The 13,624-nt window shown below is 39.5% G+C and overlaps 1 protein-coding gene across 2 annotated transcripts in view; it reads left to right on the forward strand.

Annotated features, from left to right (window-relative positions):
- The first annotated feature begins 2,122 nt into the window (after window positions 1-2,122).
- asap3 (ArfGAP with SH3 domain, ankyrin repeat and PH domain 3) overlaps window positions 2,123-13,624 on the forward strand; it is a 43,431-nt gene continuing 31,929 nt past the window's right edge. For both annotated transcript variants that reach the window (XM_087780088.1, XM_087780089.1), the window contains exons 1-2: window positions 2,123-2,367; window positions 8,663-8,735. In XM_087780088.1, coding sequence (XP_087636214.1) covers window positions 2,242-2,367; window positions 8,663-8,735 — 199 coding nt within the window. In that variant the 5' untranslated portion in view covers window positions 2,123-2,241. The remainder of the gene's footprint in view (window positions 2,368-8,662; window positions 8,736-13,624) is intronic.

Genomic DNA, 13,624 nt, shown 5'->3' on the forward strand with positions numbered 1-13,624 from the left:
TGAAACCCTCCTCTTGCTCAGATGACGTCCTTCCTTGTAGGCTTTTTATCAAAGTATTTGATGTAATTGGCCCCTGGGTTACCAATATGGTGAACCTCTCCCTTTCCACAGGGGTTTTTAATGCATTTAAACCATTGTGGAGCCTCTGCTCAAAAAGCCAGGCTTAGACCCAACTGACCTCAGTAATTTCAGGCCTATTTCTAATCTTCATGCTTGTCTAAGATCTTGGAGAAGGTGGTGTCTGAGCAGCTGTTCCTGGATCAGAGCGACATCCATGAGAAGTTTCAGTCTGGTTTCAGTAAACATCTACGGAGACAGTCTTACTGAAGGTGTCCAGTGACATCATGATGTTCTGGTTCTGTTGGATCTGTCCTCAGCCTTTGACACAGTTGAACCAGATCCTGCTGAGAAGACTGAGGGATGAAGGTCTGGGTCTGTGTTAGAATGGTTCTCATCTTACCTTTCTGGGCGCAGTTTTAGTGTATCTGCCAATCAAATGAGGTCTGAATCGGCAGATCTGTTGTGTGGAGTCCCTCAAGGTTCTGTTCTGGGTCCTTTATTGTTTTTGCTGTACTTGATTCCCCTCGGTAAAATCATTCAGAGATTTCCAGATGTTTCTTATCACATGTTTGCTGATGACATCCAGCTCTACTGCTCTTTTGATCCAACTGAGCTCCAGAGGCTGAACTTAGTCAATTGTTTGCTAGAAATCAAACAATGAGTGAAAACACTTTACAGCTAAATGTGGACAAAAGTCAAACTCTGGTGATTGTTGATGATAAAGTTCAGGGTTGAGTCAGTACTTGAGTGACTTAAGTCAGTCTGTCAAACTGAGCCTGAGAAACCTGGGTGTTGTATTTGATAAAGACATGTCTCTTGTTCAACACTGAAGAAAACTGACCAGAAACTGTTTCCTTCAACTGAGAAAAATCTCTAAACTTAGGGAAATTAAGTTACTACTCCTTTTCCTGCTCCTGCTCCTGCTCCTGCTCCTGCTCCTGCTCCTGCTCCTGCTCCTGCTCCTGCTCCTGCTCCTGCTCCTGCTCCTGCTCCTGCTCCTGCTCCTCCTCCTCCTGCTCCTGCTCCTCCTGCTCCTGCTCCTGCTCCTCCTTTTCCTGCTCCTGCTCCTGCTCCTGCTCCTCCTGCTCCTGCTCCTGCTGCTCCTGCTCCTGCTCCTCCTGCTCCTGCTCCTCCTGCTCCTGCTCCTGCTGCTCCTGCTCCTCCTGCTCCTGCTCCTGCTCCTGCTCCTGCTCCTGCTCCTGCTGCTCCTGCTCCTGCTCCTCCTGCTCCTGCTCCTCCTGCTCCTGCTCCTGCTCCTGCTCCTGCTCCTCCTGCTCCTGCTCCTCCTGCTCCTGCTCCTGCTCCTGCTCCTGCTCCTGCTCCTGCTCCTGCTCCTCCTGCTCTTTCTGCTTCTGCTCCTCAGTTTCGGGTCAAAGAGGTGCAGCAGCTTCTAGAAACCTCTGTGGACGGAAGAAGAGAAGAAGAAAAAGAAGAAAAGAAGAAAAGCAGGAGTTTAAGAAAGAGGCTCAAAAGTTCACGTCATTACAGAGAAAAATAATAATATTTTCAAAAGTCATTAAAAGTTTTAATCAGAAAAGAGTTTCTTTGACAAAAATGTATTAAATGTGTTTCAAAAAATTATATAAAAAAATTGCTTTTTTTAACTAAATTTAAATGTTTCTAGAACTTATTGATCGATCAGTGATTGAAGAACTTTATGAAGAATTGATTAACATTTACATGAAGAGAGAGAAAAGAGAGTGAGAGAGAGAGAGAGGAGAGAGAGTGAGAGAGAGAAGAAAAGGGTGACAGAGGAGTGAGAGAAAAGAGAGAGAGAAGAGAAGAGAAGAGTGGGAGAGAGAATAAAGGGTGAAAGAAGAGTGAGATAAGAGGGAAAAGGGAGTGAGAGAGAGAAGAAAATAGTGAAAGAGGAGTGAGAGAAAAGAGTGAAGAGAAGAGAGAGGAGAAAAGAGTGAAAAGGGAGCGAGAGAGAGAAGAAAAGAGTGAAGAGAAGAGAGTGACTCTCTCTCTCTCTCTCTCTCTCTCTCTCTCCTGAACTGACTCCAAACCTCCCCACGTGACGTGTCTCCTCCTCCTCCTCGTCACAATAGAACTTCAACCTCCTCACGAGCAGAACCGAGTTCTCTCAGCTCCGCGTGGACCCGGTTCCGTCTCTGGTTCCGTCTCTGGTTCCGATGGGAAGAAAACAAACGTGATAAGGTTCTTCGAGACTTCGTGACGATGCCGGAGAGAATCTCCATCTCGGACTTCGTGGTTCTCACCAACGAGGATCTGTCGTCGCCAGAGACCTCGAACTTCCAGACCCGGATGAGCGAGTGTCGGAACACGGTGTGGACCGTGGAGGAGGTGAGACCCGAACACACCTGAGACCCGAACACACCTGAGACCCGAACACACCTGAGACCCGAACACACCTGAGACCCGAACACACCTGAGACCCGAACACACCTGAGACCCGAACACACCTGAGACCCGAACACACCTGAGACCCGAACACACCTGAGACCCGAACACACCTGGACGAGTTTACCTGACAAACTTTCACCTACTTTCAGTTCCGCGTCAGTTTCTCCTGAAGCTTCGGAACCTGCAGTGATTTGTGTGGAAGGTTGTGTTTGTTTGTGTGTGTCTTACGTGTGTGTGTTTGTGTGTGTTTGTGTTTGAAGTGAAGCTGGAAACAAACACAAGAATCTTCGAGTGTGTGTTTGTGTGTCTGAGTGTGTGTTTGTGTGTGTGTGTTTGTGTGTCTGAGTGTGTGTTTGTGTGCGTGTGTGTTTGTGTGTGTGTGTTTGTGTTTGTGTGTCTGAGTGTGTGTTTGTTTGTGCTTGTGAAAGATTCACTGGTTTAAACAACTTTTTGTTCTCCTGAGTCACACAAACTCAACTCGTTCTTTCGTTGTTTACTTTCATGACAAGAGAGTTTGTTTACATGTTTTCAACGTAAACAACTGTTTACATCCTCATGTCTTTCGTTTGTAAACACAAGGATCAGATGCTAAAGCTAACTTTGCTAAAGTAAACTTAAACACAAGAAGTCGGTTTTGTATATTTATTGTTAATTATTTTTTATTTCTATATGTTGTTTGTACAAACATTCAAATCACTAAACATAAAAGAAATAAAACAACCTTTTGTTGATTTAATTCAACAATAAAAAAGGTTATTATTTCAGTTTGTTTGTAAACATCGTAGATGTTTCATGAAGTGACTCCATGTTGATGTTCACTCGTATGGTCTCACAACGCTGCTGTGTCACTGCTGCTGTGTTGTTGTGATGTGTGACTCTATTGTATAATCAGTGTGTGTGTGTTGTTGTGATGTGTGACTCCATTGTATAATCAGTGTGTGTGTGTTGTTGTGATGTGTGACTCTATTGTATCATCAGTGTGTGTGTGTTGTTGTGATGTGTGACTCTATTGTATCATCAGTGTGTGTGTTGTTGGGATGTGTGACTCTATTGTATCATCAGTGTGTGTGTGCTGTGATGTGTGACTCTATTGTATCATCAGTGTGTGTGTGTTGTGATGTGTGACTCTATTGTATCATCAGTGTGTGTGTGTTGTATCATCAGTGTGTGTGTGTTGTGATGTGTGACTCTATTGTATCATCAGTGTGTGTGTGTTGTTGTGATGTGTGACTCTATTGTATCATCAGTGTGTGTGTTGTTGTGATGTGTGACTCTATTGTATCATCAGTGTGTGTGTGTGTGTGGGTGTTGTTGTTGTGATGTGTGACTCTATTGTATCATCAGTGTGTGTGTGTTGTTGTGATGTGTGACTCTATTGTATCATCAGTGCGTGTTGTTGTGATGTGTGACTCTATTGTATCATCAGTGTGTGTGTGTGTGTGTTGTTGTGATGTGTGACTCTATTGTATCATCAGTGTGTGTGTTGTTGTGATGTGTGACTCTACTGCATCATCTGTGTGTGTTTGTACAGAACTAGTGTATGTTTAATGACACCAGAGTTGATACTAGTTGATGTTTAATGACACCAGAGTTGATACTAGTTGATGTTTAATGACACCAGAGTTGATACTAGTTGACGTTTAATGACACCAGAGTCGATACTAGTTGATGTTTAATGACACCAGAGTTGATACTAGTTGATGTTTAATGACACCAGAGTTGATACTAGTTGATGTTTAATGACACCAGAGTTGATACTAGTTGATGTTTAATGACACCAGAGTTGATACTAGTTGACGTTTAATGACACCAGAGTCGATACTAGTTGATGTTTAATGACACCAGAGTTGATACTAGTTGATGTTTAATGACACCAGAGTTGATACTAGTTGATGTTTAATGACACCAGAGTTGATACTAGTTGATGTTTAATGACACCAGAGTTGATGCTAGTTGATGTTTAATGACACCAGAGTTGATACTAGTTGATGTTTAATGACACCAGAGTTGATACTAGTTGACGTTTAATGACACCAGAGTCGATACTAGTTGATGTTTAATGACACCAGAGTTGATACTAGTTGATGTTTAATGACACCAGAGTTGATACTAGTTGATGTTTAATGACACCAGAGTTGATACTAGTTGATGTTTAATGACACCAGAGTTGATGCTAGTTGATGTTTAATGACACCAGAGTTGATACTAGTTGATGTTTAATGACACCAGAGTTGATACTAGTTGATGTTTAATGACACCAGAGTTGATACTAGATGATGTTTAATGACACCAGAGTTGATACTAGTTGATGTTTAATGACACCAGAGTTGATACTAGTTGATGTTTAATGACACCAGAGTTGATACTAGTTGATGTTTAATGACACCAGAGTTGATACTAGTTGATGTTTAATGACACCAGAGTTGATACTAGTTGATGTTTAATGACACCAGAGTTGATACTAGTTGATGTTTAATGACACCAGAGTTGATACTAGTTGATGTTTAATGACACCAGAGTTTATACTAGTTGATGTTTAATGACACCAGAGTTGATACTAGTTGATGTTTAATGACACCAGAGTTGATACTAGTTGATGTTTGACGTGATTGTGTTACTGTAACAACATTTATCTACACAACAAGTGTTGAAGCTGAACCACAGAAGTTCGTTGGACACACTGGACCAGTTCTGTTGAACCTGCAGCAGCTTGTCTTTGACACATAAAAAGAAGAGAAACCACGAGTCTGGAAGGCGACTCCTTCATTATCTGAGGGAGTTAACGCTCGTGAAGTGACTGCAACCTCAACACAAGTCTCCAGGAAGAAAAACTCACAATCTTGTTGTTGTCCTCCTGGAGATATTGATGTGTAACTGATGTTTTTTAATTAAAATTGATTTAATTTCATTTGAATTGATCTTTAAAACTTTTCTTCTGACTCTGGTCGTTACTGGCTGGTAACATTTAACTGTTGTGATGAAACCTTCTTAAAACCAGACGAATTAATGATTTAAAACCTATTTATTGGTCGAAAATCTTCCTTGTTTTGAACCATATGTCAGAGAATCACTGTGATCATGAACACAGTTGCTCTCATGCTCTTATTTTGAAAGCTGGAAGTTTATTTCCTCCTTTCTTAAGTTTAACGAGAACTTAAAGTTCGGCTCATGTTGTGAGAAACAAGTGATTGACAGGTGTCTGATGTTGTCACTGATGTGAGAAACAAGTGATTGACAGGTGTCTGATGTTGTCACTGATGTGAGAAACAAGTGATTGACAGGTGTCTGATGTTGTCACTGTTGTGAGAAACAAGTGATTGACAGGTGTCTGATGTTGTCACTGTTGTGAGAAACAAGTGATTGACAGGTGTCTGATGTTGTCACTGATGTGAGAAACAAGTGATTGACAGGTGTCTGATGTTGTCACTGACGTGAGAAACAAGTGATTGACAGGTGTCTGATGTTGTCACTGATGTGAGAAACAAGTGATTGACAGGTGTCTGATGTTGTCACTGATGTGAGAAACAAGTGATTGACAGGTGTCTGATGTTGTCACTGATGTGAGAAACAAGTGATTGACAGGTGTCTGATGTTGTCACTGATGTGAGAAACAAGTGATTGACAGGTGTCTGATGTTGTCACTGACAGACTCGCCTCCTCTCGCTTCTGATTGGTTCATATTACGTGGCGTCTTCAGTGATTGGCTGGAATTATGTAAACATGACTAAAGTTTATTATGATTAAAGAATAAAGATCTAGTATTTCATGATTCAAGTGTGAGAAATGTCACAATCAATAAAGTCAATCAATCAATCATACGATCCAGGCTGTCAATCAAGGTTCAATACTGACTCTTGATTTAGTGACAAGTTATTTTTCAATGAAATAAGATGTCAATCAAAAAGTCAGAATTGATTTTAATACGAGAAAATACTCATGTTTTTCTGTTAAATATAATTAAATGAATAAAAGAATATCATGTACAACAGAAGGTTCAGTTCAAGTATATTTATCTCTTCAGTCGGTGAAACATCTTCATCAAAGTTACTTGAACTAAAATGTTTTTCTTTTATTCGTAAATGTTAAAAACTACAGTCTGTCACTCAAATATAGAAAGTTATTGACTTTAAAGTAACTTCTTTCATCTCTGAGCAGCTTCAGCCTCATTTTTACAATCTTTCTAAAGTTGAAAACATGATGAAGAGACGATAAAAGGTTGAAAGTAAACGAGACGATAAAAGGTTGAAAGTAAACATGTGTTTTTATTTAATTTAAAGTATTTATTCGTGGTTTGTTTCTTGTCAAAGTCTCATATTGAACTAGTGTTTGATGTTTGTTGACGTCGTGTGAGTAGAACACCAGTGACTCTATTCATGTGGATCTGGATCTGGATCCGGATCTGGATCTGAATCTGAATCTTAATATGAATCTGAATCTGAATCTAAGTATGAATCTGAATCTTAATATGAATCTGAATCTAAGTATGAATCTGAATCTTAATATGAATCTGAATCTGAATCTATGTATGAATCTGAATATGAATCTGAATCTTAATCTGAATATGAATCTGAATCTTAATATGAATATGAATCTGAATCTAAGTATGAATCTGAATCTAAATCTGAATCTTAATATGAATCTGAATCTAAGTATGAGTATGAATATGAATCTTAATATGAATCTGAATCTGAATCTAAGTATGAATCTGAATCTTAATATGAATCTGAATCTAAGTATGAATCTGAATCTTAATATGAATCTGAATCTGAATCTATGTATGAATCTGAATATGAATCTGAATCTTAATCTGAATATGAATCTGAATCTTAATATGAATATGAATCTGAATCTAAGTATGAATCTGAATCTAAATCTGAATCTTAATATGAATCTGAATCTAAGTATGAGTATGAATATGAATCTTAATATGAATATGAATATGAATCTAAATATGAATCTGAATCTTAATATGAATATGAATATGAATCTGGATCTGAATCTGAATCTAAATCTGAATCTAAGTATGAATCTGAATCTTAATATGAATCTAAATATGAATCTGAATCTTAATATGAATATGAATCTGGATCTGAATCTGAATCTGAATCTAAATCTGAATCTAAGTATGAATCTGAATCTTAATATGAATATGAATATGAATCTTAATATGAATCTAAATATGAATCCAAATCTGAATATGAATCTTAATATGAATCTAAATATGAATCTGAATCTAAATATGAATCTAAGTATGACTCTGAATCTGAATCTGAATCTAAGTATGAATCTTAATATGAATATGAATCTAAATATGAATCTGAATCTAAATATGAATCTAAGTATGAATCTGAATCTTAATATGAATCTAAGTATGAATCTGAATCTAAATATGAATCTAAATCTAAATATGAATCTAAGTATGAATCTGAATCTTAATATGAATCTGAATCTAAGTATGAATCTGAATCTTAATTTGAATCTGGATCTTAACATGAATCTGTTCTTCCTCCACTGAATGATACTAATGATACTAATAATACTAATAATACTAATGATACTAATGATACTAATAATACTAATGATACTAATGATACTAATGATACTAATAATACTAATAATACTAATGATACTAATGATACTAATAATACTAATGATACTAATGATACTAATAATACTAATAATACGTAATGATACTAATGATACTAATAATACTAATGATACTAATGATACTAATGATACTAATGATACTAATGATACTAATAATACTAATAATACGTAATGATACTAATGATACTAATGATACTAATGATACTAATGATACTAATGATACTAATAATACTAATAATACTAATGATACTAATGATACTAATGATACTAATAATACTAATAATACGTAATGATACTAATGATACTAATGATACTAATGATACTAATAATACTAATAATACTAATGATACTAATAATACTAATAATACTAATAATACTAATAATACTAATAATACTAATGATACTAATGATACTAATAATACTAATAATACTAATAATACTAATAATACGTAATGATACTAATGATACTAATGATACTAATGATACTAATAATACTAATGATACTAATAATACTAATAATACTAATAATACTAATGATACTAATGATACTAATGATACTAATGATACTAATAATACTAATGATACTAATGATACTAATGATACTAATCCTGTGGAACTGTGTCCTCAGTGCCTGGAGAACGATCACTCGACTCTGCTCAGGATGAAGAAAACCATCAAATCCATCCACACCTCTGGCCTCAGTGAGTCTTTGTTCTTGTTTCTGTGAAGCTGGAGTCAGATCCTCAGAAGCTACTGAAGGAGGAACTCAGATGTTTGAAGAACAAATTAAATCTGTTGCTTTCCGATCCTTCCCATGATGCACTGCTCCGTGACATCATGCTCACGGCGTGGGCTCGTGTTTATGAGAAGCTCCTTGTTTCAGAGTCTGGTTCTGTTTACACGAAGGTCTGTCACTCGTCGTCACTTTCAGTTTAAACCTGTGGTTGGAAAGTTGTGCAAGAGTTTGTGTCGTGAACAAGTGTGTGCGACACGTGTGTGTCGTCATCGAGTGTGTGTCGGAGAAAGTTCAACCTCCTCGTGTTGTTTTGTCGGGAATCGAACCCGTTTCCAGTTTTGAGTGAGATTTGAGCGCGATTTGAGCGAGTGAGTCAGTGGAGCAGATGTTGAGAGTTAAGACCAGATGTTGAGCCTCTGACGCACACAATCATACACACGTGTGCGTCTTTGTCCAGAGAAACACAAGTTTGTGCGTTTATTTGTTCAAACTCTACAGTGAACTTAATAAAGAATAAAACAATGTTTGAGAAAATAAAGAAGTTTAAACATCAAAACTTTATTAGATTTGTTTGGTTTAATATGAATCACTTCACTCTGGTGTGACCAGACACACACACACACACACACACACACACACACACACACACACACACACACACACACACACACACACACACACACACACACACTAAAACACTACCTTGAGTTTCTCTTCTCTCTCATTCTTGAAACCACTAAGTATTTCTTCTGCAGGAAGGATTTGGACGTTGTGTGTTCGAACCTTTAATGTGTTGAAGTGTGTTGTGTAGATGTGTTGAAGTTTGTTGTGTTGTGTAGATGTGTTGGTCTGAAGCGTGTTGTGTAGATGTGTTGAAGTGTGTTGTCTAGATGTGTTGAAGTGTGTTGTGTAGACGTGTTGAAGTGTGTTGTGTAGATGTGTTGAAGTGTGTTGTCTAGATGTGTTGAAGTGTGTTGTGTAGATGTTTTGTGTTGAAGTGTGTTGTGTAGACGTGTTGAAGTGTGTTGTGTTGTGTAGATGTGTTGTGTTGAAGTGTGTTGTGTAGACGTGTTGAAGTGTGTTGTGTGTTGTGTAGACGTGTTGTGTAGATGTGTTGTGTTGAAGTGTGTTGTGTAGACGTGTTGTGTAGATGTGTTGTGTAGATGTGTTGAAGTGTGTTGTGTAGACGTGTTGAAGTGTGTTGTGTAGATGTGTTGAAGTGTGTTGTCTAGATGTGTTGAAGTGTGTTGTCTAGATGTGTTGAAGTGTGTTGTGTAGATGTGTTGTGTTGAAGTGTGTTGTGTAGACGTGTTGAAGTGTGTTGTGTAGATGTGTTGAAGTGTGTTGTGTAGATGTGTTGAAGTGTGTTGTGTAGATGTGTTGTGTTGAAGTGTGTTGTGTAGACGTGTTGAAGTGTGTTGTGTAGATGTGTTGAAGTGTGTTGTGTAGACGTGTTGAAGTGTGTTGTGTGTTGTGTAGACGTGTTGTGTAGATGTGTTGTGTTGAAGTGTGTTGTGTAGACGTGTTGTGTAGATGTGTTGTGTAGATGTGTTGAAGTGTGTTGTGTAGACGTGTTGAAGTGTGTTGTGTAGATGTGTTGTGTAGACGTGTTGAAGTGTGTTGGTCTGAAGCGTGTTGTGTAGATGTTTTGGTCTGAAGTGTGTTGTGTAGATGTTTTGTGTTGAAGTGTGTTGTGTAGACGTGTTGAAGTGTGTTGTCTAGATGTGTTGAAGTGTGTTGTGTAGATGTGTTGTGTTGAAGTGTGTTGTGTAGACGTGTTGAAGTGTGTTGTGTAGATGTGTTGAAGTGTGTTGTCTAGATGTGTTGAAGTGTGTTGTGTAGATGTTTTGTGTTGAAGTGTGTTGTGTAGACGTGTTGAAGTGTGTTGTGTAGATGTGTTGAAGTGTGTTGTCTAGATGTGTTGAAGTGTGTTGTGTAGATGTTTTGTGTTGAAGTGTGTTGTGTAGACGTGTTGAAGTGTGTTGTCTAGATGTGTTGAAGTGTGTAGATGTGTTGTGTTGAAGTGTGTTGTGTAGATGTGTTGAAGTGTGTTGTGTAGATGTGTTGAAGTGTGTTGTGTAGACGTGTTGTGTAGATGTGTTGTGTTGAAGTGTGTTGTGTAGACGTGTTGTGTAGATGTGTTGTGTAGATGTGTTGAAGTGTGTTGTGTAGACGTGTTGAAGTGTGTTGTGTAGATGTGTTGTGTAGACGTGTTGAAGTGTGTTGGTCTGAAGCGTGTTGTGTAGATGTGTTGGTCTGAAGTGTGTTGTGTAGATGTGTTGGTCTGAAGTGTGTTGTGTAGATGTGTTGGTCTGAAGCGTGTTGTGTAGATGTGTTGGTCTGAAGTGTGTTGTGTAGACGTGTTGAAGTGTGTTGTGTAGATGTGTTGAAGTGTGTTGTGTAGACGTGTTGAAGTGTGTTGTGTGTTGTGTAGACGTGTTGTGTAGATGTGTTGTGTTGAAGTGTGTTGTGTAGACGTGTTGTGTAGATGTGTTGTGTAGATGTGTTGAAGTGTGTTGTGTAGACGTGTTGAAGTGTGTTGTGTAGATGTGTTGTGTAGACGTGTTGAAGTGTGTTGGTCTGAAGCGTGTTGTGTAGATGTGTTGGTCTGAAGTGTGTTGTGTAGATGTTTTGTGTTGAAGTGTGTTGTGTAGACGTGTTGAAGTGTGTTGTCTAGATGTGTTGAAGTGTGTTGTGTAGATGTGTTGTGTTGAAGTGTGTTGTGTAGACGTGTTGAAGTGTGTTGTGTAGATGTGTTGAAGTGTGTTGTCTAGATGTGTTGAAGTGTGTTGTGTAGATGTTTTGTGTTGAAGTGTGTTGTGTAGACGTGTTGAAGTGTGTTGTGTAGATGTGTTGAAGTGTGTTGTCTAGATGTGTTGAAGTGTGTTGTGTAGATGTTTTGTGTTGAAGTGTGTTGTGTAGACGTGTTGAAGTGTGTTGTGTAGATGTGTTGTGTTGAAGTGTGTTGTGTAGATGTGTTGAAGTGTGTTGTGTAGATGTGTTGAAGTGTGTTGTGTAGACGTGTTGTGTAGATGTGTTGTGTTGAAGTGTGTTGTGTAGACGTGTTGTGTAGATGTGTTGTGTAGATGTGTTGAAGTGTGTTGTGTAGACGTGTTGAAGTGTGTTGTGTAGATGTGTTGTGTAGACGTGTTGAAGTGTGTTGGTCTGAAGCGTGTTGTGTAGATGTGTTGGTCTGAAGTGTGTTGTGTAGATGTGTTGGTCTGAAGTGTGTTGTGTAGATGTGTTGGTCTGAAGCGTGTTGTGTAGATGTGTTGGTCTGAAGTGTGTTGTGTAGATGTGTTGGTCTGAAGCGTGTTGTGTAGATGTGTTGGTCTGAAGCGTGTTGTGTAGATGTGTTGGTCTGAAGCGTGTTGTGTAGATGTGTTGGTCTGAAGCGTGTTGTGTAGATGTGTTGGTCTGAAGCGTGTTGTGTAGATGTGTTGGTCTGAAGCGTGTTGTGTAGATGTGTTGGTCTGAAGCGTGTTGTGTAGATGTGTTGGTCTGAAGTGTGTTGTGTAGATGTGTTGGTCTGAAGCGTGTTGTGTAGACGTGTTGAAGTGTGTTGAAGCGTGTTTGAGTGCGATTGTGTAGATATGTTGGTGTGAAGTGTGTAGTTGTGTAACTGGAGCAGAATAATATCTGGTGTTGAGTCTGAGCAGATGTCGACTCACGCTCTAGTTCATCTTTGAGGTTTGAAGTTTGACTACACACGTGTGTGTCTTCAGGTCACTGAAGTGTGTGTTGTGTGTCTTCAGGTCAGGTGACGTGTGTGTCGTCACTGACGTGTGTTGTGTGTCATAGGTCACGTGATGTGTGTGTTGTGTGTCGTCACTGACGTGTGTGATGTGTGTCTTCAGGTCACGTGATATGTGTGTTGTGTGTCTTTAGATGATGTGTGTGTTGTGTGTGTCGTCACTGACGTGTGTGTCGTCATTGACATGTGTGTTGTGTGTCGTTAGGTGATGTGTGTGTTGTGTGTTGTCACTGCCATGTGTGTCGTGTGTCGTCACTGACATGTGTGTTATGTGGTGTGTGTCGTCACTGACGTGTTTGTCGTCATTGACATGTGTGTTGTGTGTCGTTAGGTGATGTGTGTGTTGTGTGTCGTGACTGCCATGTGTGTCGTGTCGTCACTGACATGTGTGTTGTGTGTCGTCACTGACATGTGTGTTGTGTGTCGTCACTGACATGTGTGTTGTGTGTCGTCACTGACATGTGTGTCGTCACTGACATGTGTGTTGTGTGTCGTCACTGACATGTGTGTCGTGTGTCGTCACTGACATGTGTGTTGTGTGTCGTCACTGACATATGTGTTGTGTGTCGTCACTGACGTGTGTGTCGTCATTGACGTGTGTGTTGTGTGTCGTCACTGACGTGTGTGTCGTCACTGACGTGTGTGTTGTGTGTCGTCACTGACGTGTGTGTCGTCACTGACGTGTGTGTTGTGTGTCGTGGCTCACGTGTGTGTTGTGTGTCGTCACTGACGTGTGTGTTGTGTGTCGTCACTGACGTGTGTGTCGTGTGTCGTCACTGACATGTGTGTTGTGTGTCGTCACTGACGTGTGTGTTGTGTGTCGTCACTGACATGTGTGTTGTGTGTCGTGTGTCGTCACTGACATGTGTGTTGTGTGTCGTGTCGTCACTGACGTGTGTGTTGTGTGTTCAGGTCACGTGTGTGTTGTGTGTCGTCACTGACATGTGTGTTGTGTGTCGTGTGTCGTCACTGACGTGTGTGTTGTGTGTCGTGTGTCGTCACTGACGTGTGTGTTGTGTGTCGTGTGTCGTCACTGACGTGTGTGTTGTGTGTCGTGTGTCGTCACTGACGTGTGTGTTGTGTGTCGTGTGTCGTCACTG

The sequence above is a fragment of the Callionymus lyra genome, chromosome 18, assembly GCF_982586985.1.
Source record: "Callionymus lyra chromosome 18, fCalLyr1.hap1.1, whole genome shotgun sequence".
NCBI classification, from domain to species: domain Eukaryota; kingdom Metazoa; phylum Chordata; class Actinopteri; order Syngnathiformes; family Callionymidae; genus Callionymus; species Callionymus lyra.